At 43.9% G+C, this 23,513-nt stretch overlaps 1 protein-coding gene across 4 annotated transcripts; it reads right to left on the bottom strand.

The window, feature by feature from the left end:
• Nucleotides 1–1,911: 1,911 nt before the first annotated feature.
• Nucleotides 1,912–23,484, bottom strand: CD63 (CD63 molecule). Of its 4 annotated transcripts, none has more exons than XM_061615383.1 (8): nt 23,171–23,484; nt 22,244–22,324; nt 12,055–12,243; nt 10,682–10,756; nt 10,134–10,229; nt 6,397–6,522; nt 6,216–6,299; nt 1,912–2,619 (listed from the first exon to the last, which is right to left on the bottom strand). In XM_061615383.1, the coding sequence occupies exons 2-8, from the start codon at nt 22,307–22,309 to the stop codon at nt 2,554–2,556; spliced, it is 702 nt and encodes a 233-aa protein (XP_061471367.1). In that variant the 5' UTR covers nt 22,310–22,324; nt 23,171–23,484; the 3' UTR covers nt 1,912–2,553. The 4 variants fall into 4 exon arrangements, with proteins under 4 accessions (XP_061471367.1, XP_061471371.1, XP_061471369.1 ...); XM_061615387.1 differs by lacking the exon at nt 23,171–23,484 and adding an exon at nt 22,872–22,959; XM_061615385.1 differs by lacking the exon at nt 23,171–23,484 and adding an exon at nt 22,834–22,917.
• Nucleotides 23,485–23,513: the final 29 nt, after the last annotated feature.

Below are 23,513 nucleotides of genomic sequence, written 5' to 3'. Positions count from 1 at the left end.
TTGAGGTAAATCACATTTGCGGCACCACTAGAAATCCGGGGGGGGGGGGGATTGTGAATAGAACAACCATGCCAAAATAGAGGCAGAAGACTAAATGGATTGTAGATTAGATGCAGAGGATATTGCAGCAGCTGAACTGGCTAAGGAAGTGGTTTCTAGACCAACTTGTCTTGCACGAGATGCTCCTGACAGTTTGGCACTGAATCTATGAATTTTTGGGGGGAACGGATTAAGGAGAATACTCATGTTATGTAGGGCAGTTGCTTAAGGGTAGTGGGCTTTCCCACCAGTCCATGAAATACACAGCACTTTCAGGAGCCAGAACATTACCTGGGAATAGCAGTAGAGTACACAGCTGATTCAGGGAAGCCCAGCTGCCATTTCCAGTCACCTGACTGAAGCTCTTCTCTTCTCCCTCCCCCCCAGTAAGTTTCTAATGACCTTGGGGATTCCCCAGCCTATGCAACTTTAAGGTTAGTTATTTCTGGAAACCTTTTGATCATATAAAATACACCAGGGGGCACACACTGCTATTTAATTGCATTTGGGTAGCAAAGGGGAGTAGGGTATCCTGCTCATCACCACCATTAAGAAATGCAGGTCTCATTGTAGAAAAGGGTTCCCCATCCCAGGTTAATATGACCAGAATTCTACTTGGAAAGGGTACAGGTAAATTTGGTAGGTTTATACACATAGATGAACGTGCAACTATAAACTGGTTGAATATGAGCAGCTGAGAGTGGTTGATCCTGCAAATACACAGAGTGCATTACCATTGGGTAATCTGTGCCTGCCTCCTGCATATAAAGAATTAGGGAGTCAGAGTTTTCAGTCATGTTCAAGCCCTTCTCCACTGTAGCTGTAGGGTGGGAGTGGGGTCTTCCCCTAAAGGTGCAAAGACATCCCAACTACAAGGCACTGAGCACGCATGACCAACCAAACATACAGGAGGGGAAGGCAACACAACTTGCACTGCTTGCTTTTTCTTTGTCTTAGAAGATTCTGTCAATGGCACTGTTTGCCCTGAATTGTAGGGTTACATTCCTAGATGAACAGCTCCACTGAAGAATGTGTGCACTCATTCATAAACTTCAGCAAGCAGAATACCAAAGCATTAAGAATTCTACCATAAATGTACTGTGTTTAGTGTAAGGTGGCATGTTGTTTTAGTCACACAAGAATGCTGAAACAGCCTGTGGCTAGGGCAAAAAAAAAAGACTATTTGCACAATTGGTAAACAGGTTGTCCTAAACATAGTTGCCTTTTCTGTTACCTCAGCACAGGGAAATTTCAGCTATGCAGAAGTTCCTCATTACAGGCTGCAAATTACTTCAGTAGGGAAGACAGAACCCAGGCCAGGTTTGTAGAATACATTAAAGTTCAGTATAGCAATATATTGAAATAGTTGAGATAATGTATACAGACAAGGGTAGGGAGACTGCCATTGCAGTGTGAATTAAGAGGAAGCCCTGCTCCATCCCCCAATAGCCTGGCCAGAACCTGGCAGCAAAGTGATCCACTACTAAAAGCTAAAGACCAATGAAAAACCAAAAGCGATGGGCCACGTAAGGAGATGATAGAAGTCTAAGATTAATGTTTGGATTCTAGAGAACAAAGAGACATCAGAAAGACGTAAATATAAATGCAAGGAGAACTCTGTTTATTGAAGCCCCCCCCCCCACTTGTCCGCATAGAAGATTAAAGGACACCTTCTATGTTTCTGGAGCAGTGTAGGAGCTGCTTTTACTGTGTAGGATCCCACAATTCCTGTTTTGTATAGAAAGGCTTAGTCCCATCAGCTAGCCTACACCCCTCAGCCTCTCCCATAAAATAGCTTAGACAGAACCCAAGAATGTTTAATGCAGACAAATGCAAAATCAGGATGGAGATAAGTACATGCCAACAAGAACACATGGGAGAAACAATGTCTTTATTTTCCAAATAGTGAGGTACTGGCTAAAAAAACAAACCCCCACAATTTTCCATCTCATTGTGGCTTCCAAAACAACTGTGTTCACTTGATTCAACAGCCCAAGGGAAAAAGAGGAGCATCCTGAAGTATACGACAGTCTACTTATTAGGAGTGTGGGCTGAGGAGAAATGCTGCAGTCTATAAGAGTGAATTGGAGGGAAGCCAAAGTTCAAGGATGCCTACTCACATTTATTCAGAGTACTAGCAACATTTGTTGGAATACAATAGCAGCTGCATATCATAAGATGCCCACTAGATGGTGAAGCATAACATGAAGGACAATGCAGGTTTTAAGAAAGACCGGAATGATGTATGGAAAATAGTAACCAAGAGAAACAAGTTACTGGAGGAGTCAAACTTTCCATTAGAGAAACGGGGTGTGGGTGGGAAGGAGATAAGGCAACCTGTGAATCCTTGGAGGGTAGGTTATATTTTCAAGAAAGGCAACAGAAGAGGAAACATTCATTCATGTCTGTTCCATAGGTATATAATGGTCAGTTGCACCCTCAGAAAAGGAGACAGAAGTATTCCAGAGTTTGTGATTGCCATCGCAGTAATCAGATGTACAGGATGAGATGCAGCTACATAACCTCATAGCCACTGCGGATTCCTTTCATGAGACAACAGGCAAAAATGATGCCCAGGAGCTGAGGAAAAATAAGTAGTTAAAAGAAAATTATATCAGTTGTAAGATATTATTTTGCAACTAGGGGATTGCTTCACTCTATACTGTGATGCTGCAGGGATAGAGACCAAGCTTCTACTTCTTGGGTGTGTGCATGCAAGAAATCCCTCCTCTTCAGCTCTTTTAGATGGGTCACCTCCAAAGTCATGATGTGCTTAGTTCCAGTTGTTCTTAATCTCAAATGATATATTCACAGAGGTAAAGGGGTACATTATATAAAACAGAATTTCCTGGTCTTAAACATACAAATAATCTGTGTTTTGGACGCCTTTATGAAATCCATTGGTTTTTAAAAGCCTTGGGAACCTTGTTTTTATCGTACAAATCACACCAATGCAGTAGACATTTAGTCCGGTATCATCTGTTTATGGTTTTTGTGCTGTTTCAAACACTGCAATATGTTTTGGTTGAAGATAGCGGGGACACAAAATGTTTGTAAGCCATCTGGTTCGGATGCAGGAGATCCCAGGTTCAATCCCTGACATCTCTAGGTAGGGCTAGGAGAGAATCCTGTCTGAAATTCCTGGAGAGGTGCAGCCAGTTAGAATAGACAATACTGAGCTAGATGTACCAATGGTCTGACTCAGTATAAAGCAGCTTCCTATGTCCTATATCCACTCTTGGATTATTAGAATCTATCATATCTCCAGTTTGGATAAAGGTTTGTGGAAGTCTGGTGGGTTTCTGTTCGCACCAAGAATCTGATGAACTAGATTAACCCAAAATGAAGAGGCAGTTTCCTCCTTGCAAGGTGAGGAGAGGTACAGTGGCAGGTGTGCACCCAAACAGCAGATAGAAGCATTCCAAAGACATCTTAAGAACTGCTTATTTTAGTACTTCAGTGTCAAAATGCACTTTCAATGTCAATGGCTTTGTAACACACACAAAATCCACAAGTGTTTTAACAGACTACAGTAGTCATTGCATGCCTTCAGTGCTTTAAAGCACCTTCCTCCCTTGGGCATTGCTTTCGATATGCATTGTAGCCCTAAAGCAGCCTTTCCCAACTAATGGGCCACCAGGTGGTGTTGGACCACAACTCCCATCAGCCTCAGCCAGCATTGCCAATGGTCAGGAAAGATGGGAATTGTGGTCCAACAACATCTGGTGGCCCCCTAGTTGGGAAAGGCTGCCCTAAGGCAAGGGGGGAGAGCATTTTTTAATCTGAGGGCCACGTGCTGGGTGGGACTAGAGGCAAAAGTAGGCATGTTCAGGGCAAAAGGGTGCAGAGCAACCAATGTGAATTTTACCTTTGTACAGTAGGCTAGTTTTTAGACACCCACTCTCTATCTTCCAGCCAAGAAACAAGAATTAATCAGAGTTCAAGGACACATTCCAAGGATAGTACAAAACGGGGGCAGTGAAGTGAGAGTCCCAGAGGGCTGCATTTGGACACCAAGTCTGGGATTCCCCAACCCTACCCTAAGGACCCAAGCACTAGAACTGTATTCCCAACCTCTGAAGGTACATTTAAGAAGAGAGCAGACATCTTAGATGCATTCTCCCTTTTTTACATCCTAAAAGATAGGGGTGGCTAACCTTTTTTTGGCCCTCCGACGACTGCAGATGATGGACATGGCCAATGCATTACCATGCATACACAGGCAGACACGCACTCAGCAGAGTGAGAGGACAGACAAGTATAGACACACACAGAGCAGAGGATGGAGATTCTCCGCCCCCTCCCCCCCCCGCACATCACAGAACTGGGCTAAGAGGAAACAAAGGTGTTTTTTTTTTTAATTTTTTGAAGAGCTTCACTTTTTCCCCTGGTGTGGTGCCATTGTTATAAATGCTCCTTCCCGTTTACTGAGCCTCTCTGAAGACATTCTTCTCCTCTTGTATGGTACCGTGGATAGAAGCTGAACTTTTCAAAGGTGGGAAGAGGATGATGAGACCACTAAAAATGACTTCATGGACCAAGTGTGACCCATGGGCTCAGCATCCCTGCTATAAGTGTTACAAGAGCTTACTTCCAACTGCTCTGCTTGTACTCCTAGAGACATAGGGACAGGTCTTGCAGAGAAAGCAGCCAAGGGGGTTGAGATATTAAAGATGATCAATGAAGCTCCTGAAAAAAGCTAAGAACCAACTATCAATTCATACAGCTCCACTATGTTTTTGCACATTCAGTAGCACAGTGCTTATTACTGTTGCTCGTCTTACAATCACTTTTACACCCATTACAATATCCCCTCCTATGAATTAGTTTTCAAACCTTTTAACCAGTAGATTACAGATGAAGTTTTAAGTGTTCTACAAACCCATATTGTTTCCTTTCAATGTGTCAATTGTTATTCATAATCCTTTTGCAAACTCCAGGAAGAAATTGAACTTTTGTTTGCAGCTAATGCTCAGGCAAATAAAAGCTCAGCTTTGTTCAACTAATGAAAGAGAACTAAGATAAAGCATACACACACCCTTGGAACATAGGAAGCTGCCTTACTAAAGTCAGATCATTGGTTCATCTAACTCAGTACTGTCAACACTGACTGGCAGAGGTTCTCTGGGGTTTGGGCAGGGTTCTTTCTCCCCACGTGGATGATAGTGATTGAACCAAGGACCTTCTGCAGGCTACACTCCTTTGTTTCTGCCTAAGGCAATTGTCCATGCAGTTGCAACTTTGGAGGGCAACGCAAATTGCCAGCAATATAATCCTTCTATAGTCTGAACTGCTCAAGCCTGCAATGGTCTCCATTGATCAAAACGTATCACAGGAACCAGCTGTGAAGTCCACAATGTTACTTTTGTTTACTCGGTGCAGACATATCAAGTGTGAAAAGGTAGCCAACTTCCCCACAACAATACTCATACTCCCAGGTGTGCACTAGAATGCCAAACCAGTGCCACAATCCACCACTGTTGTAATGACAGCAAGCAGTATTGATCTCTCTCCAGTGTATGCAATTCGCTTTAGAGATTCAAGCTATCTACCACACACAGTAAAAACTTCACACACCAGAAAGTATTCTGAGCTGGAATAACGTGGAATGGTACATTTCTGTGGGAACATCATTAGTGTTACTTTTCCACTGCAGCTCACCATGCATAACACTACACACTAGTCTGTAGCACAGATGGGACATAGGATAGCATATAAAACTCCATGGTACATCAAATGCACACTGGATTACTTATAGAGCCAACCTATGGATTTGTGTTGGTACAGACAGAATCTCTCATTAGATGGGCCATTGTTAGGACTGTGCAATGTTTTACAAGGTCCCAAGTGCAGGACCCATCAACTTTTATTTGGATGATGGGGGATTTATATCAGCTTGGTGAAGTCTCAGAAGCAGGATTGCTAGAAGCCAGAAGTTAGGTTTCAGAGTCCTGCATCGCCCTTTGCCCCCGTCTAGGATACTAAATCCAGAATTATGGAACTATTTAACCCAGATCATTTATCCTGGCTGAAGAAGTCAGATTTTCATAGCACATCACTATTAAAAAAAACAGCACAGGAGACAGAGAACTGGACTACTCCAGCATAAGATCATGGTACAGATGCAGGCACATGCACACACCCAGTTCCACACAATCTATTGTAATTCTTTGTACCTCAAAGAAGGCAATGCCCAATGCCACTGCAGCCACAATTATGATGTGCTTTCTCATCCAGACCTCTATTTTTGTCACACAGCCCTGCAAGGAGAGAAAACAGCAGCAGTGTCTTAAAAGATCTATCAAGAGGCTCATGCTAGAACAAAGCCCTCATTTCCCAACACTCCCCCATGCACACCTCAATGTGGATCTTTCCTTTAGGTGGGTTCTTGGGGCAATCGGTGACATTTATGCAGCATGAACTAGGTACCCCCCCTGTTACATTCAACCAATCCGTGTAATTGAAGACTCCGCAGCAGTGATACTACAATTGGAGAGATATGAGAAGAGAGATAAGTTAGAATCTTTCAGACCAACAGGGTTTGTGAACTCCTGAACAGAGAACATTCCTTTAACATAACCATCCTCAAGTATTCTGCAAGGTAATCCTTTATTATTCTCATTTTTGCAAACAGAGACCAGTTGTGGTAATCTGCCCAAGACTACCAGATGAGTCAATGAATTAATGTTCAAGTCCAAAGTATAAGAACCTTAATGGATAAGGACAAAGGCCCATCATAGTCCAGCATCCTATTCTCTCTCTGGCCAACCAAATGCCCACAGGAAGACCACGAACAGGGCCAGAGTGCAACAAGCATTCTCCCCTCACTTGTGAGTCCCAGCAAACCAGTATTCAGAAGCACGCTGCTTATGACAGTAAAGACAAACAGTGCCATCATTATTAGTAGCCACTGAGAGCCTTATCCTCCCATAAATTTGTCCAGTTTTCTTTTAAGCCATCCAGGTTGGTGGCCATCATCTCTTGTGGGAACAAAAGTATTTTCTTTTGTCTGTCCTGGAACTTTCAATGTTCAGCTTCATTGGATGTTCATGAGGTCTAGTGTTATGAGAGAGGGAGAAAAGCTTTTCTCTACCCTTTTTCTCCACAGCGTGCACAAGCTTGCACACCTCTAACATGTCCCCTCTTTCTTGCCTTTTCTCTAAACTGAGAAGCCCCAAATGCTGTAATCTTTCCTCATAGGAGAATTGCTCCATCCCCTTGATCATTATGGTTGCTTTTCTAAACAATACCCTTTCTGAGGTGACTAGAACTGTACACAGTATCCCAAATGCAGTCTCACCACAGATTTGTATAACGGAATTATGGTATTGGCAGTTTTATTTTCAGTTCCTTTCCTAATGATTTCTAATATGGAATTCACTTTTTTTGCAGCTGCCACACACTAGGTCAACATCCTCATTGTGTTATCCACTACAATCCCAACATCTTACTCCTGGGTCAGTCTGGCCAGTTCAGATTTTATTTATATGTGAAATTAGGATTTTTTGCAGCTTCTTTGTAATCTTCTTTTCCTCCAAACATCCAGCCATCTCTCTAGCTGTTTTCCTGCTGCCAATGTATTTAAATCTTTTTGTTGCTAGTCTGTTTTTAGCATAACAAATTTTAAGCATCCTTTATTGTCTACTTGCATTTCTTTTGCAAAAAATTGTGTTCCTTTTTGTTCCCCTCATTTGGACAAGACTTCCATTTTTGGAAGGAGGCTTTCTTGCCTCTAATAGTTTCCTTAACCTTCCTTGTTAACTATGCTACCTTCCTCTTGACTCTGGTGGTTCCTTTCTTTATCTGTAGTATACATTCTAGCTTAGCCTCTGCTATTGTGGTTTTGAACAGCCTCCAGGCATTTTGGAGAGATTTGACCCTCTCCCTTTCAGCTTCCTCTTTACCTATCCTCTCATTTTTGGGAACTTTCTTCTTTTGAAGTCAAACGTGACACTGTTGGATTTTATTGGCAATTGCCCACTAACGTATGTTGAATTTGATAGCACTGTGGTCACTCTTCCCTATCACTTCAACACCACTTACATCTCGCACCAAGTCCTGGTTTTCCACTTAATCTTAATTCCAGAGTCACCACCCAGCAGGACAGTTTCATGACCAACTATTCTAGGGCACAGTCATTTAGGGTATTTAAATTTTTTTACTTCTTTGTTATGATTGGGACATGCACATGCACCCAGTCTATGTGAGGGTAACTGAAATCACCCATTACTACAGCATTTCCTCTTTTGGATGCCTCCTATTTCATTCTCCCTTTCAAGATCACTGTGGTTGCGGGGGGGGGGGGGGCGGGGGCGGGAGAGAGGATGTATGTTCCTAGCAGTAAATTATTCTTGGGACCCAGTATCATCCCTCCCCACAGCAATTCTGAGAAGAAGTCTGCCCCTTTGGAATTCCTAGCTTAACAGATCCAATCTATTCTTTGATGCAAGAGCAACACCACCTCCAGTACACTCTTCCCCATTATCCTATAACGGCTTGTAACCAGAGATAAGTGTCCCACAGGTTCTCGCCATTCCACCAGGTTTCTGTTGTGCCCACTATATTCTATGCTCTTCTCTGAGCACTCCAGCTTCTTGGCCCAGATGTTTCTAGCATTAGCATATAAATACCTATACATGGCATCTCTCCAAATGTCTCTTGCCCTTGCATTTTATCCTACAGTGTTCTGGCCTTTGATTTATTGTCATGGCCCCCTGCAATCTCAATGCCTACTTCTACCCTTCTTGCATTTAAATTATCATTTTTTTTACCTTCACCCCAAGGGGGAAGATTTGTTCCAGACCAGCTGCTCCACAGCTCCTGTCGGCTTTTCCCTTGCAATCAGTTGAAATGCTGCTCTGCCATCTTTTTTATTCTAAATGCCAACAGTCTGGTCCCCTCCTGGTTTGAGTAGAGCCTGTGTTGTTTGTACAAGCCCGGCTTGTACCAAAACATTCCCCAGCCTAACAAATCCAAACCCCTTCTCCGAACACCATCATCTCATCCATGCTTTGAGGCTTCAAAGCTATGCTCGTCAAGCCAGCCCCACGCAGGGAACCTGTGCCATTTCTAAGAAAGCTGCCTTGAAGGGCCTGACTTTCAACATCCTATCCAACAATGCAAGTTTCACTTCCAGGACTACATTTACTGATGTCATTGGTACCAACATGCACAACCACTGCTTCTCCCCAGCACCATCTGCCTTCCTTTAGTTAACACTGCCTACCTGTGCCACGGGTGCCCTTCAGGTCACTCATCTCCCCCACCCTCCAATTGCTCCTCTCCACACATACAAACAGACATCATCTGAGCATTATTGCAGATCCTCAGCCTGATCCAACAGGATTTCTCTTGTGTTTTGTGGCCAGCATGGTGTAGTGGTTAAAATGTGACTGAAGACTAAAGAAGTTATATTTATAGTATTGAAATGTTTTTTGTGCTGCTGTGACATGTTATTGTTTTATTACTGTATTATTTTATTATGAAATTGTTTTTATAACTGTTGTTTGCTTTTGTTGTAAGCCACTTCGAGCACAGTTTTTTTTGTAAATTGCTTTGAGTTCCATTTTGGAAAAAAGTGACTAATAAATATCATAAATAAATAAGATTTGAATCCACATCTCCTTAGACTCAGCTCCAAAGTATACCAGGTGACATTGGGACAGCTATTCTCTCTCAGCTTACCCTACCTCACAGGGTTGTTCTGAGGATAAAATGGGAGGGAATAGAACCATGCAAGCTGCCTTGAGCCTTGCGGAGGAAAGGTGGGATATAAATGTGGTAATGCCATTTTAAAAATGGCAAGATCTAAGGTAGCATACAAATAGATACACACACAAAAGAGCATTAAAATGCCACTTGGAGAACCAATTATACAACTGAGGGCACTTTCAGGAAGAGTGGAATACCAAGTGGGAGTCTGCTAAGAAGTCAAAATATCCCATTGGGCACACCTTGGCCTTTGAGAATTTTACTGTTCAAATTCTGGCTCTGGTTTTGTTCCCAGCTCTAACAGAAGGTAAGACAAGCAAGATACTCTGCCACCACTTTCTCCCCAATTAAACCTCAAAAGCAGAGCTCTGTGTTGCACTCACCGTTGCTTGCAAGTTATCCAGATCCTCAGTGATACGTGTATCATTTCCGTAGATTGCCATTTCTTCCTTGATTTCTTTCTCAATTACTGCTCTGACCTGGGAGAAGGAAGAAGGAAAAAGAGGACATGTGGATGAGGATACCTAAGCCCCATTAACATTTAGCTAAGACCAAAAACACAAGTAACTTAAGCAGGCCTGAGGAAGGTCATCTGTTTGTGAGAACCAGAGGAACTTCTGGATGGATTCTCTAAGGATGGCTTTCAACCTCAGGGCCAATCCAGTGATACAAATAGAGGTTTCCCTTTAAATACTCCCTCTCCTCACCTTCTCTCTAGGGCAGGCGTGGCCATCATGCTACCATCCAGCTGTTTGACTCCACCTCCCATCAGTCCCAGCCAGCATGGCCAATAGCCAGGCATGATGGAAGCTGTAGCTCAAGAACATCTGGGGTGCTCCATGATTTCTACCCCTGCTCTAAGGAGTTGTGGCAAGGCTCTGGAGATAACAGAACAGCCCTTTATCCATAATTACAGGATCCAGAGGCTTACCTGGTCTCTGAAGATGTAGCCAGCAATGGCAGCTGCTATCTCTACCAGGAAGATCAGTGTGAGCAGAACAGCAAACTATAGGAGAAAATGAAGTTTTTAATACCCAAGAGTACTCATGGATCCTAACCTCACTGTACCCCTTCATTTTGGGCTAAGCGGCAGAAGAAAATAAGATCTACTTCCATCCCTTATACACATGAATACCACCTCCTCAGATCAAAGACTGTGCCTGCTAAGCAGCAGCCCTACCCCTGAACAGGAGAGGACCTTGCCTAAATAACTCTTCAGCTCTGTTTTCTATCATGGCCTATTTAATCAGAGAATGCAGAATCCATTCATATTCAAAGCCTAGCAAGTTTGTACAGAGAAGCCCATAAATTTCCCATCCTAACTTCTAATATTCAAAACATAGAGAGCATCATCCATCCTTCCATATTACAGCTTTATGCTTCTCTCTAATCTCTGCCAGTGCTCCAGAGTATAGCCTCTTCCAAAAGCTCTCTCATCAGTTCCATCAGTACTTCCCAATGACAAATTGTATTAGCTATACTTGGCCACTATATCATTTATTGTGCTAATACTCACCAAATATCCTCATACAGTAAATTGCTATACCAGCTCCTAGCTTCTGTAGGATCCACACACACTGCAAAGAGCTGGATTGATGCTGGGGGGCGGGTTCTGCCTTATGATTTTGAGTGAATCAGGGGAACAGTGGCTCTTTGAAAGCCAGCTAAATCTTCTCCATTGCCAAAACACATTATGCACTCTGCACCATTTTCATTCAAACCCCGTCAGATTTAACTGAACAGTGCCGTTGGTGAATTTTGCATTTAACCATCAACAGGTAAGAGCTTTTGCAATTCTGTGGCAAGAAAACAGTTTTTTTAAAAAAAAAGAAAAAGGAAAGGGAATCCTGGAGGAGTTTCAATTAGAGGTGGGGGAAGCTCCTAGTCAGCAGTCCAAACATGCTTTATGTTCAATCTGTCTTTGACCACTAAAGAGCTATATTAGTTCCTCAAGCCAGAGTCAGTTATAAACTAGAACATGACTATTTCAGAATCCTATAAGCCAATGTAAAGTTAACAGCCCAGGGCTGGATCAGCAGTAGGGCAAAATATAGGCCAAGCTGTTGGCACATACAGTCTGCTTGCTTTTCACAGTGTCTTCCATTTCTCAACCTCTAGAAGAGAGGAGAAGAGGGCATTGTGTCCCCCCTCAGAGATGGCTGGATGAGATGGAACTTGAGAGGCTGAAGTTGTTACTATTGTGCTATACTAGTTCCATTCAGTCACTCAAATCTACATATTTTTTACTTTCTATCCTGCTATTTCCAATGCCCAGCTCCCCTCCATTCTCCATCATCCCCTCACCGTGGTGACCATGCAGTAGTTCTCTTTCATTGCTCCACAGCAGCCAAAGAAGGAGATGAAGAAGACTATAATGCCGACAATCAGAATGGTGATGGGGGGACCTAAAGCTGTGCTGTTGGTCAACACCAGTGTGCCTTTCACTTCAAGCCACACATAAATCCCCAAAGCAATCAGAGCAATGCCACAGAGCTGTGTAGGAAAGAAACAAACTATTAGTACTGCATGGATGCAAGTGGGGAAGTATCCTTATATGATAAACACAAGGGCTGCGCCTTTGGAGTCAAGAGGAATATTGCCAAAAAAAAAAAGGAAGAGCACATTTCAGCTGTTACTCATATGAGGAGGAGAGAGAGCAGGGGTGTGCTGGCTGGTCACACTTAAAATTGCATCCTCGTTGCCTGGTTCTACCACACTCCATCCATCCATGTGAAGGACTGCACCAGCAGGGAGCCCCCTGTACTAAGCTCCCCACCCAATTCAGAAGCCTTCATGATCAGGGATGATGAGGGAGCCAATGCAAGTAGAGCTGGCCTTCCTCTCCCGCTCACTGCAGCAATTGATCTCAAATGCATAGCAGGTTGTAGGCTCCAGCCATCGGGACTATGATGGAAAGGGTGAGGCCAACAAGTGTGCCCCTGCACTGCTCTCCTCTTGCATCAGGGATGGGGAACCCATGGCCCTCCAGATGGACTCCAACTCCCATCAGCCCCCCCCCCACCAGCCAGCCTGTAGTCAAGGATGGCGACAACAGGAGTGCAGCAACATCTGGGAAGGCACCAGGCTCCTCATCCCCGCCTTACATGATTCTAAGCATGTGAGGGCTTTAACATTGAATACGGGAGAGGAATTAGGATTAATCAGCACCTACAGTTTTAATACAATCAAGGGTGTATCTTCCAAACATTCATAGGTGAAAAGTGACATATCTGTGTATTTGAAAAAACACCCTTCATTTCCACACCAAGGATCATACTGCTTGCCGTCTCCTAATCTATACACTACTAGATAATAAAAGGCTCCTCCACCCCAGGTTCTGTATTCATTTATTTCCACAATATCCTGACCTCGTGGCTTCATGACTAGGGCGTTTTTCTGTTTTAAAAAGATAACTCATGAAGCAACATTAACTCTCAGGATCAGTGGATATGGAAGGAGCAGAAGGGAAGCACCGCACTGGCATGTTGTACTTGGACACAGCCTACTCCAGGTCACACATTTTTTTTAAAAAAGTCTGCTTGCTTCTTTTAACTGGAATATATACTAGCAGAATACTGTTGTGATAACAGGGTCACCATGATTAAGAGTTCAAAGCAAACCAAAGTGTAAAATGGCAGGGTATGCAATACATGGCACCTTGACATTCACAATATGCACACTACCGTCAAATCGCATCAACCCACAAGTTACTAGAGACCACATGTAAGAGAGGGAGAGATTGATCAAAAACAGAGGAATGACAACTGTGGTAAGTCGTTTTAACAGGACAATTATTTATCAGGGAGAGGTACCAACAAAGTGAGAGTAAACTAGGACCATTGGAGAATGTGCAAGATCAGATGAAGGAACCCAGCTCAGGCGGCAAAACTACAGATGCTGGGACAAGAGGAGACAAATCCCCTTTGCCCTAGATCTCCAGAGGACATAAACTCCTCCTCTCCAGTTTGTCTCACCACCCAGTTCTCAAATAGTTACTGTGCTTCCTTGAGCCGATATTTACCTAGATCTATCATAGCAGGGCGGACCCACCCAAGACAAAGAGACCAAGCCTATTCCCAGATGCCACACAGTTCTTCCCCAACACAGCCAGCTCTGAATTTGGCAGACAGATCAGCAGAGATCTATTACCCCTACCACCACTTTGAGGAAAACTCTGGTGGGAAGGAGTGGATATTCCCATTGGTCCAATACCAGGGCTGTGATGGACTATACTGATCTGGAGTGGGGTGCAGAAAAGAGCACACAAAAACATAACTGTTGGTAGGAAGTAGAAAACAGGCCACAGTCAGTTTGTCTTGCAGGAGTGGTTCTGTCACTTTTCCTTCCTGAAGGCAAAGAACCAGCGTCAAAGAAAAAAGTGTTAATATTTGCCCTCTGCAACAGGAGTGAGAAGAGCATACCAATTCAACAGCCTTTCATGCTTTTTGTGGGGTATGGGGAGGAGAGAATAAGCTTAGGGTGTTCCAGACATCTCTCCCTCAATTCACTTGCTTCTCCATGATTACAATACCAAATCCCTTTCCAATTGCTACTGCAAACAGTTCAGTGCAGATGGTATAGCAACTGTTCAGAAAACCAGCAAGGGTTATCTAAGCATTTGCATTCATTGCTATCTTTTCTGTAACACATTTCCCTGTCCATGTCATGGAAGGAAGGAAGAAGCTGTCTGGACACAGTCACAGATATTCTACCCCTGAAAGCTTTTCTCGGGCAGCTACTACTAAAGTGACAATTGCTTGCTTTCTGCCCTAAAACACCGCCAGACATATAGCTTTGTCCCTTCACGGTCTTCCACCAGATCCAGCCAACATCTGACTGCTGTTTACATTAGACGAATGCAAACCACCCCATCTACTCCACAGCTCTCTGCAAAGAAGCAGCTGGCTAATGCTAATATTTTCTGGAAAAAGCATTCCATGCTTTCCCAAAGCACAGGAGGTGGAAAAGGGAAGGGCAGCTCAGCACTTTGGGCAGTTCTCATCAATAAACCCTTAACGATAAAATCCAGTCTAAGCTAATATCTGTGTGTAGTCACAGTCCAAGAACACATTTCCACACCTCTCCCTTCCTGAGTCAGATACTAACTTCCAGTACCAGCTGTACACTATGAATATATTTGAGGCTGCTTTCACAAGCATTTTTTCTTTGTTTCCCACATCGGTAACTGGGAGAAAACAAGGTCTTATGGCGTCTTGAAAAAGATCTTTCATGACCTAGAACAGCCTTTCCTAACTAGTGGGCCACCAGGTGTTGTTGGACCACAACTCCCATCAGCCTCAGCCAGCATTGCCAATGGTCAGGAAAGATGGGAACTGTGGTCCAACAACATCTGGTGGTCCACTAGTTGGGAAAGGCTGACCTAGAACCTACTTTGCCAGATTCATAAAGGGCTATCTTAGGCATATTAATCTGTCTCTCTCACACACAGAAATGTGTTTTTTTTTTTAGAGTTAAGGCAGAAAATTCTGCAATTCAGAGATGAGTGTACATAGACAAGAGACTGGTGTAAATGAGGTCTAGTCAGAATAGGTATGACTCACTTTTCACTGGTGAAGAATTGGTAAGGCAAGATGAATGACCTTCAACACTTTGGGTGCCTTCAGACTGTCACTATTTTGCAGGAGGGATTTAAGTGCATATCAGAACTTTAGGTATGCGCAAGTAAAGTGGATAGAGGGCTCAGTCACATCAGAACAAATACACTTTCTAAAAAAACAGACTTTTTGCTGTTTTGAAAGCGATAGGAAACATGCACGGATGAACAAATTACTAACAGGAAGACATATGAACATGCTGCAATCAAAGCAGAATGAACACAGGATGAATCCTCATTGTTCTTTAACCACCTTGCAAATGAATCAGAACGAATGCTGAATAAAGCCCAGATATCATTTAGCCTCTCCATAAGCTTTGTGAGAACAAATCAGGATAGATGAATGAACAGGTTGTCTGGAAAAGCCCTTAAAGAGCATCTTTTTGCAATATCACAGCTATTCCTAGTGCCTACTGAGCCCAAAAGATTGCAGAATGACACCAAGCAACTCCCACTGCATATCTACAGAACAGACATGACGTAGTGGTGTGTAGTGTTGGAGCAGCTTTTCCCAACCTGCTGCCCTCCAGATGCTGCTGGAGTACAGCTCCCCTCATTCCTCCTCCAGGTATTTGGCTATTTAAGCCTCACAGCTTGCTGAAGGTCAGAGCCCCTGGCATGAAAGCACAAGGCTCTCAGCCCTTGGATTATAGTCCTCTCAGCTAGGCAGTGGAGAGCCTGGACAGAACCTGGTGATGATGACTGGAGACACCTGGGGCTTGTTTGGAAAACTCCCCGCTCATGGACTTGCAACCAGTGTTGCTGCAGATCACCCTTTGGGGTTATACCAAGGGCGAGGGTGTCACCCTCTTTCATTGTTGTTTTCATGGGTATTGTGAGGGCAAGGATTGATTGTGGTTGCTCCTTGTTGAAGGGAGCTTCAGGGATGAGAAGCATGTAATTTTGCCCCACCTTCAGTGTGAGCTTAAGATGGCGAGACAGCAGCGGAAATGAGGGTGCTGTTGCTACCTATACATGCATGCTTATATATTTGGTGGGTTGACATGGCTGCCCCTGATGTGTTTGTCTGCTAGTAGCTATTATGGTCCCCATATGTTAATCCTTTTAGTTTATTAGATGGTTAAGACCATGTTAACCCCCTTTTTTTAAAAAGCTTTAAAAACATTTTTTTTAAAATGTTTTTAACGCTGTTTTATTTTAATGTATTTTAAGGTCTTTTTATGATGTTTTAAAGTGTTTTTAGTGTTTCTGTTTGCCACCCTGGGCATCTGCTGGGAGGAAGGGTGGGATATAAATCAAATAATAAATAAATAAAAGTGTTATCCAATTGTTCTCTGCTGCTTTAAAATGTGATGCTTTATGCGATTTTTGTGATTTTAAGAATGCTGTAAGCCATTTAGACACTTATTTGAAGCAATGTAAAAAACTACCTAAATATGTAAATAAAAACTGTAGGTATTAGCCATACTGGCCGGAGCCGATGGGCTTCAGGCCGGAGCCGATGGGCTTCAGGCCGGAGCCGATGGGCTTCAGGCCGGAGCCGATGGGCTTCAGGCCGGAGCCGATGGGCTTCAGGCCGGAGCCGATGGGCTTCAGGCCGGAGCCGATGGGCTTCAGGCCGGAGCCGATGGGCTTCAGGCCGGAGCCGATGGGCTTCAGGCCGGAGCCGATGGGCTTCAGGCCGGAGCCGATGGGCTTCAGGCCGGAGCCGATGGGCTTCAGGCCGGAGCCGATGGGCTTCAGGCCGGAGCCGATGGGCTTCAGGCCGGAGCCGATGGGCTTCAGGCCGGAGCCGATGGGCTTCAGGCCGGAGCCGATGGGCTTCAGGCCGGAGCCGATGGGAATTGTAGTCCAAAACATCTGGAGGGCACCCAGCTCAATAAGGTTGGGTAAGCATGTTGGACTAAGGCTGGGGAGACCTGGGTTCAAATCCCAACTCGACCATGAAGCTCAATGGGTGACTTTGGACCAGTCACTATCTCTCAGCCTAACCTACCTCACACGGCTGTTATAAGGATAAAATGGAGAGAGAACCACACATATTGCCTGAACACCTTGAAGAGATAAATGCCATTACTTAAAATGAATACATTGAGAACAGTACTTTTGGATCTGGCAAAGAAGGATTTGCCCAAAAAAAGCTTATGCCACAATGAGGTCGTTAGTCTTTAAGGTGCCCCAGGATTCTTTTGTTGTTTGGCTATAATGGCCAAAATGGCTACACTTCTGAACTAGAAAACTAGAAATGTCATTTGTGTAATAAACCCTCACAGACTGTTTTGGATTTAAGGCACCGCAGCACCAAGGCCAAATATATATATGAGAGAGGGAGAGGGACTGAAAGTGCCTATTAACAGTCCACACACAGAGGTGAGGCACCCCCCCAGGAAATGCAATCTTTTCCTGTGTGACTCTGATGTTCCATTGCTTTCTAAGCAGAGGGAAAGCCACAGTTTCAACCACTTCCTGCCTGATATCATACTATAGTCACATCAAGAACCGAACTACAAAGACCCCTGGCCCTTTAGTTACCTCAGTATAAGTGGGGCCTAGCAACAGCGCACACACGCACACGCACACACACTAACAGCAGCCTACATTTTAAGATGAAGGTTTCTACATGCGAACTTGAGAGAAGCTCAATTATTTCAGCTCCAGCTGTACAGTGGGATCCTAATGGGAAATACTAATCACTTAACATTGTTATTTATCATGAAAGACCTAAAACATAATAAAGAGTTTTGAGTTCCTATGTAATGCCTTGCTTTTAAAGCATGGATTTTTGAATTGTAAACCTGGTGGAAAAGATGAACCAAAACATCCACTGTCTGAAATAAAGGAAAATACTAATTTAGAACTTACAATTAAAATTATAAGGTTTTGGAATTCGGGTTTTGGTTTGTACACTAGGAACAAAGTGCAATAGTACCACACGTTATTTCAGGCTCAGTCTAGAGAGCAAGGACAGAACTTGGATTCTTGTTTCTTTTTCTTCTGCAGTGTTACATGTAACTATCACCACCTCCTCCATTCATGGAGACCAAGTCCCAAAGTTCCCTTCACCCAGCTGTATTTATCATTTTGTTCACATTAACAGGGAAAGCAAATATGTGACTACCTTGGACTCTTAAGGACTGGCAAAACAAACAGTGGCCTGGTTTTCACATCACACTTATACAAACCATGGCTTAGCTTGAATGTGCTGGCTCCTGAAGAGAACACAAGCACTCCGCTCCTCCCCAGTAATTTTGCTGCTGTCCCACATTGCACTATGCCACGGTTTGACTTAGCATGTTGTCCAAACCCAGGGCTGTGGTTCAGCTACCTCTAGACTAACCACAAGTTGTAACAAAGGGTTGTCCTAGCATTTACAGGTCATTTGTCCAGGAGACCTAAACCACAAGCCTGAACAATATGCAAAGCCAAACTATGGCTTAACTCAGTGTGACATAGCAGCAAAATGACTGGGGAAGAGCCATGTTCCCACAATCTTCTCTTGACAAGCCCACACACTCACATGACATGTGAACCAGATCAGTGCAACACCAAGAAATGTGAGAATTTGAGCAAAGCTAGTCAACCATCTTGGCAAATACTAAAGTCATGTGATTTTTTTTAAAAAAGAGGTAAATCAGAAAACCTGCATGAGTAAAAACACCACTACTAATGCTAGAGGCTATAGGGAGGAAGAGACATAGAAACTATGCCATCAGGACATATGCATTATATTTAGTCACATTCTGACAACTAGTTTCACATCTCATCCTTTCTAAACAGAGCAAACCTCTCTGCTGAGAAGGCCAATCCTCAGGCTGTTTCTCATCTTCCCAACAGCTCCCCATCAACAGAGGTTGCAATTTGACTAAAGATATTAATGTGATTAGCCTGAAAGCACCAACAGGATGCCCCTGACAAAGAACATTTTGGCTCACATGTTGTTGCAGACAAAAGCCAAACATTCCTGTTTGCTTTATAATCCCAGCTGATCCCAGGTTTAGAGGGAGTAACAACTAGTGCCCTTTTAGTCAATTCAGTCCTTCAGTAGATGTCAACTGCACCCACTCCCAGTGGCCATTCGGAGGCAAAACAAGAAAGAGTGCGATAGGACTTGGCTACTTTGGATGACAGCTTTTGCTTTGTCAATCATAAGGAGAGCAAGCCAGCCATGCTTTTACTTTCCCTGTTACATTTGATCAAGAAGATAAATATAAGCTGGGTGAAAGCAACCTTTGGTTTAGTCATTGTGATATGGCTATATTCATGTGATATGAATGGAGAGACAAGAGTCCACACACACACACACACACACACACACACCTGGAGATCAGAATCCACTTATCCAAGCCTCAGTTTCCATTGTAACTACAGTATAGAACGAAGAGATATACATTATTTGAGTTTCGGCCTTGCCACCCCCACCAAATCCTCCTTAAAGTGACCCTCCAACAAAATGAATTGCTTACTAAGACTCTAAACCAGGGATGAGAAAACTGTGGTCATCCAGGTGTGATCCAGCTCTCATCAGCCCCAGCCAGCATGGCCAATGTCAGGGAAGATGGAACTTGTGGTCCAGCAACATCTGGAGGGCCACACAGCTTTCCCAACCCTGCCACAAATCTACACTCCAATCTCTTTCCCCAAACACTCATCTATTCAACTGATGCTCCTACCTTACTATAGCTGTTCTTCTGAAGTCTCTAAAGACACAGGAAGAGCAATAAAGAAGAGAGGGGGAAATAGCTTTCCCCAGTAATAGCAAACACATCTTAGGGTGTCACTAAAAATATGTATTGTGTTTGATGCTCAAGTCAGGGCTCTTAAAATTCTACTGAGCAGGGTCTTCCATCTTGTTTTTAGGTACATCCTCTCTCCTGACCGCCACATTACATCCTCTATGGTAGGGAGAGCCAATGTAGTGCCCTCCAGATGTTAATGGACTACAGCTCCCATCATCACTGTATTTTATTACTGGAAATTGCTTCAGGACATTCTGTTGGAGGAAGCAGTTTATAAATTCACTAAACTACTATCTCTGACCATTGGCCATGCTGGCTGGGGCTAATGGGAGTTAGGAAATAACCACTGGAGGGAACCATGTTGGCTACCCCTGCTTTATGCAATACAGGACTGGTCACAGAGTGAGCATTGGTTAGTGTCTGGTAGAAGCAGTGGGGAAAGCTTGCTATTGAGCAATAGCAAGGCACATGCTGCTTGCACAAAATTCGTGTATGTGTGTGACTCAGTCTGGGTCACAGAAATGCATGAAGTCCCTGACCTCATATTCCATAGTAGAGTACAGAACTCATTGCAAAGGAACCCCATCTGTTTGGCTTCAGCATTAGAAGCTGCCACCCCCCACTATGAGGACCATTAGCCCCCAGATTGCCACAAGAGCGGATGTAATATAAGCAAAACCTTTTATGACAACAGCTTTAAGAGAGAGTAGGATTGAACGCAGGGCTGTGGAGTCGGTACACCAAACCTTCGACTCCTACTCCTCTATTTTTCTACTGTCCGACTCCAACTCCACCCAAAATTGCTTCTTGTCAATCAAAATTTATTTGGAAGTCGGAGTTGGTACATTTCTACCGACTCCGACTCCTCCCAAAATTGTTCTCGACTCCGACTCCACCCAAAATTGCTTCCGACTCCAACTCCACAGCCCTGATTGAACGGCTACTTGACATTGAGGTGGTTTGCCAGGCACCCACCAACCTGCATGCAAACTATCCCAGTGTCAAAGAGCCAATGGCTGGACACACCCTTGATGGCCAAACAGAAGCATTTTCGGCTCTAGAGATATCAAGTGGTGGACTTCCTATTGAACCACCAAAGGAGGAAATTCTGAAATCCAGAATGGTTATATTCAATGCTTACATTAGCCTTATTCACACACTAGTTTGAAAATATGAGTGTCCAACATGCCTGTAGATGGGAAACCACACTTCTTGTCTCTCCTCAATATCACCATACTACCTCCACCTTTTGATAAGGACATGTTGAACAAAACAGCCTTAAAGGGAACCCATATTGCAAGCAGGTGCTTGCACTTAGAAACTCTGCACAATCAAGTGTCTTTATTGTGTGGAGCCTCTAGGCGCTAGCAGCTGTGTGCTCAAAACTGTGAGTGCCCTACACACATGATGCATGAAGAGTGTCATTACCTTATCAGTTAATAGAAACACCAGTTACATCTATCAAACTCCCAAACAATTCTGGAGAAGGGGAAGGGTAAATTCATTTATCAAGTTTGTTAACTTTTTAGCTATCAGGGAATTGTGATTCTATTTTTTGAATGTCTGGATTTTAAAAGTTTTACTAATTTCATGTTATTATCAACTATACATTGCTTTTGGCATGAAATCCAACTCAAAATAAATAAAACTGAAAGCTGTGTGAAAGACCAACATGTTTATCAGCATCCCAAGAGCTGAACTCTCAGGGTTCTTTGAGAGAAAGCATCGCCAGTTTAAGTCATGGAGAGAGAGATTTAGATAGTTATGCCTTTGTTTTTATTATCTACAGAAAAGCCCTACAGAAATTAAATAGAAGCCAAGGAAACCAATCAGACTCTGCAAGACACCATCCCTCAAATCTTGGGCAATTTGAAAGGAGAGCTTGTCAGTGCCTACAGAAGCCTGCCACTTAAGGCATCAAGCAGCCCCTACAATGAGTACAACTAAGCTATAAAAAAGTAAAAAACAAAAACAGAATGTAAGGCGATAGCCTGAGGGCTCTATAGGCCATTATCCAGCTTCTCTCCCAAATAGGTAATACCAGCAGCAGCCAAGTTATACAGATTTTCTTGTTCAAACATCCCCCAGTTTTGTTTTGTGTTTCCCCAGGGATGTTTGTGAAACAACAAGCAACCCCCATTCTTCATCATTTCAATTTTCAATCCCTCCTCAATTAACTTACCCAGAAAATGAAGTTGAAGAAAAAAACCAGGAATTTAACGCATTTCATACCACCGTCGACTCCCATTTTGTATATCCGTCCCTATAAGGTTTTTAAAAGAAAAGATAAAAGCGTCAGACTAAGACAGCATAACTTGCATAAAAATACATTAGAGGGAAATTGGAAATAGGTATTATTAACACAATGGAAATCGGGGGGGGATATAAAAAGCAGGGAACTCGGAGGAGCCAGTCTTGGAAAGGGGGGGGGGGAGACAGGAGGATACGTTTCCAGTCACTGTACTCAGAATTTCCTCAAGGAACTAGAAGTCCATCTTAAGTGTATCAGCTAGAAATAGACGGTTAGAAGGAAGTAGGGCTCACTTCCAGGACTGCACCCAGCCTTCCTGTTCTCTCTCGCCCGCCCTGTTCTTCTCCCCTTCAGCCAGTCCTGGCAGTCTTAAAGTAGCACATACAGGCAAACTCTACATACACCTGGTTATTGCGGGTTGAAAGGGGAGGAGAGAGAGGAAGTTGGGAGAGGGGGAAAGAGGACGGGTCCCTTTCTTTCAGAGCGTAGGGCACATAGCCCAGCCTCTGCTTAACACATACGCAAACTGAACGCTTTTGGCAATGGCTTCTTGGTTCACCTCAGACCAGCACAGGAAAGCACTTTTTTCTATTCTTGAGCCCTCCCCCTTCTTCCCAGGCAGCGCCACATTTCAGAGCCTTAAAGGCGCGTCGTGGCGTGGCGTCGTGGCGGGGGAGAAGGAATAAGCAGCGCAGAAGCGCGGACCAGAGAACGACGGAGACGTCTCTTAAGCCCCTTAAACCCACAGTCCTTCCTCCCTCCCCGCGCGCCTTTCTGCGCTGAGATACTTCCTGCCCCATAGCAAAGACCCTCCCTTCACAAAAAGAACCTTTATTATTTATTTTTAGCTTCTCTTACCTTTTAACTTCTTTTTCCTGAAGGGGAAAAACAACGCGGTCCAACCTGGCAAGAGTAAGCAAAGCGCCGCGTCCGCTGCTTCTTATACTTTTTCGCCTGCTGCCGGCCACTCCTTGCACGTCACTGCTCCAGAACTCCGCTCCACTCCCGCCGTTCCGAGCCCCAGCTGCGGAGAGAGCCCAGCTGTTAATCATGTGATGAAAGGGGAAAGTGGTGGCGGGGAAGGCCTGCCCTCAGCCAGAGTATGAGTCAACAGGAAAGGGGGGCGGCCAAACAACGGTGCGGAAGGGCTTGACGCGCACGCCCTTTCCTTTGCGTGTAACGTCTTTTCCCTTTTAGGTTG

This window comes from Rhineura floridana, chromosome 3 (genome assembly GCF_030035675.1).
Source record: "Rhineura floridana isolate rRhiFlo1 chromosome 3, rRhiFlo1.hap2, whole genome shotgun sequence".
NCBI lineage: Eukaryota > Metazoa > Chordata > Lepidosauria > Squamata > Rhineuridae > Rhineura > Rhineura floridana.
This window is presented reverse-complemented; position numbering and strand designations above follow the sequence as displayed.

Excerpts from the sequence above, each read along its gene's own strand:
- CD63 (XM_061615383.1), bottom strand. The coding sequence starts at position 22,309 with ATGGGAGTCGACGGTGGTATGAAATGCGTTAAATTCCTGGTTTTTTTC. Across the intron at positions 12,244-22,243 it reads TCTTCAACTTCATTTTCTGG|CTCTGTGGCATTGCTCTGAT; the intron begins GTAAGTTAATTG and ends TTTCCTACACAG. Across the intron at positions 2,620-6,215 it reads TGGGCATTGCCTTCTTTGAG|CTCCTGGGCATCATTTTTGC; the intron begins GTACAAAGAATT and ends ATTTTTCCTCAG.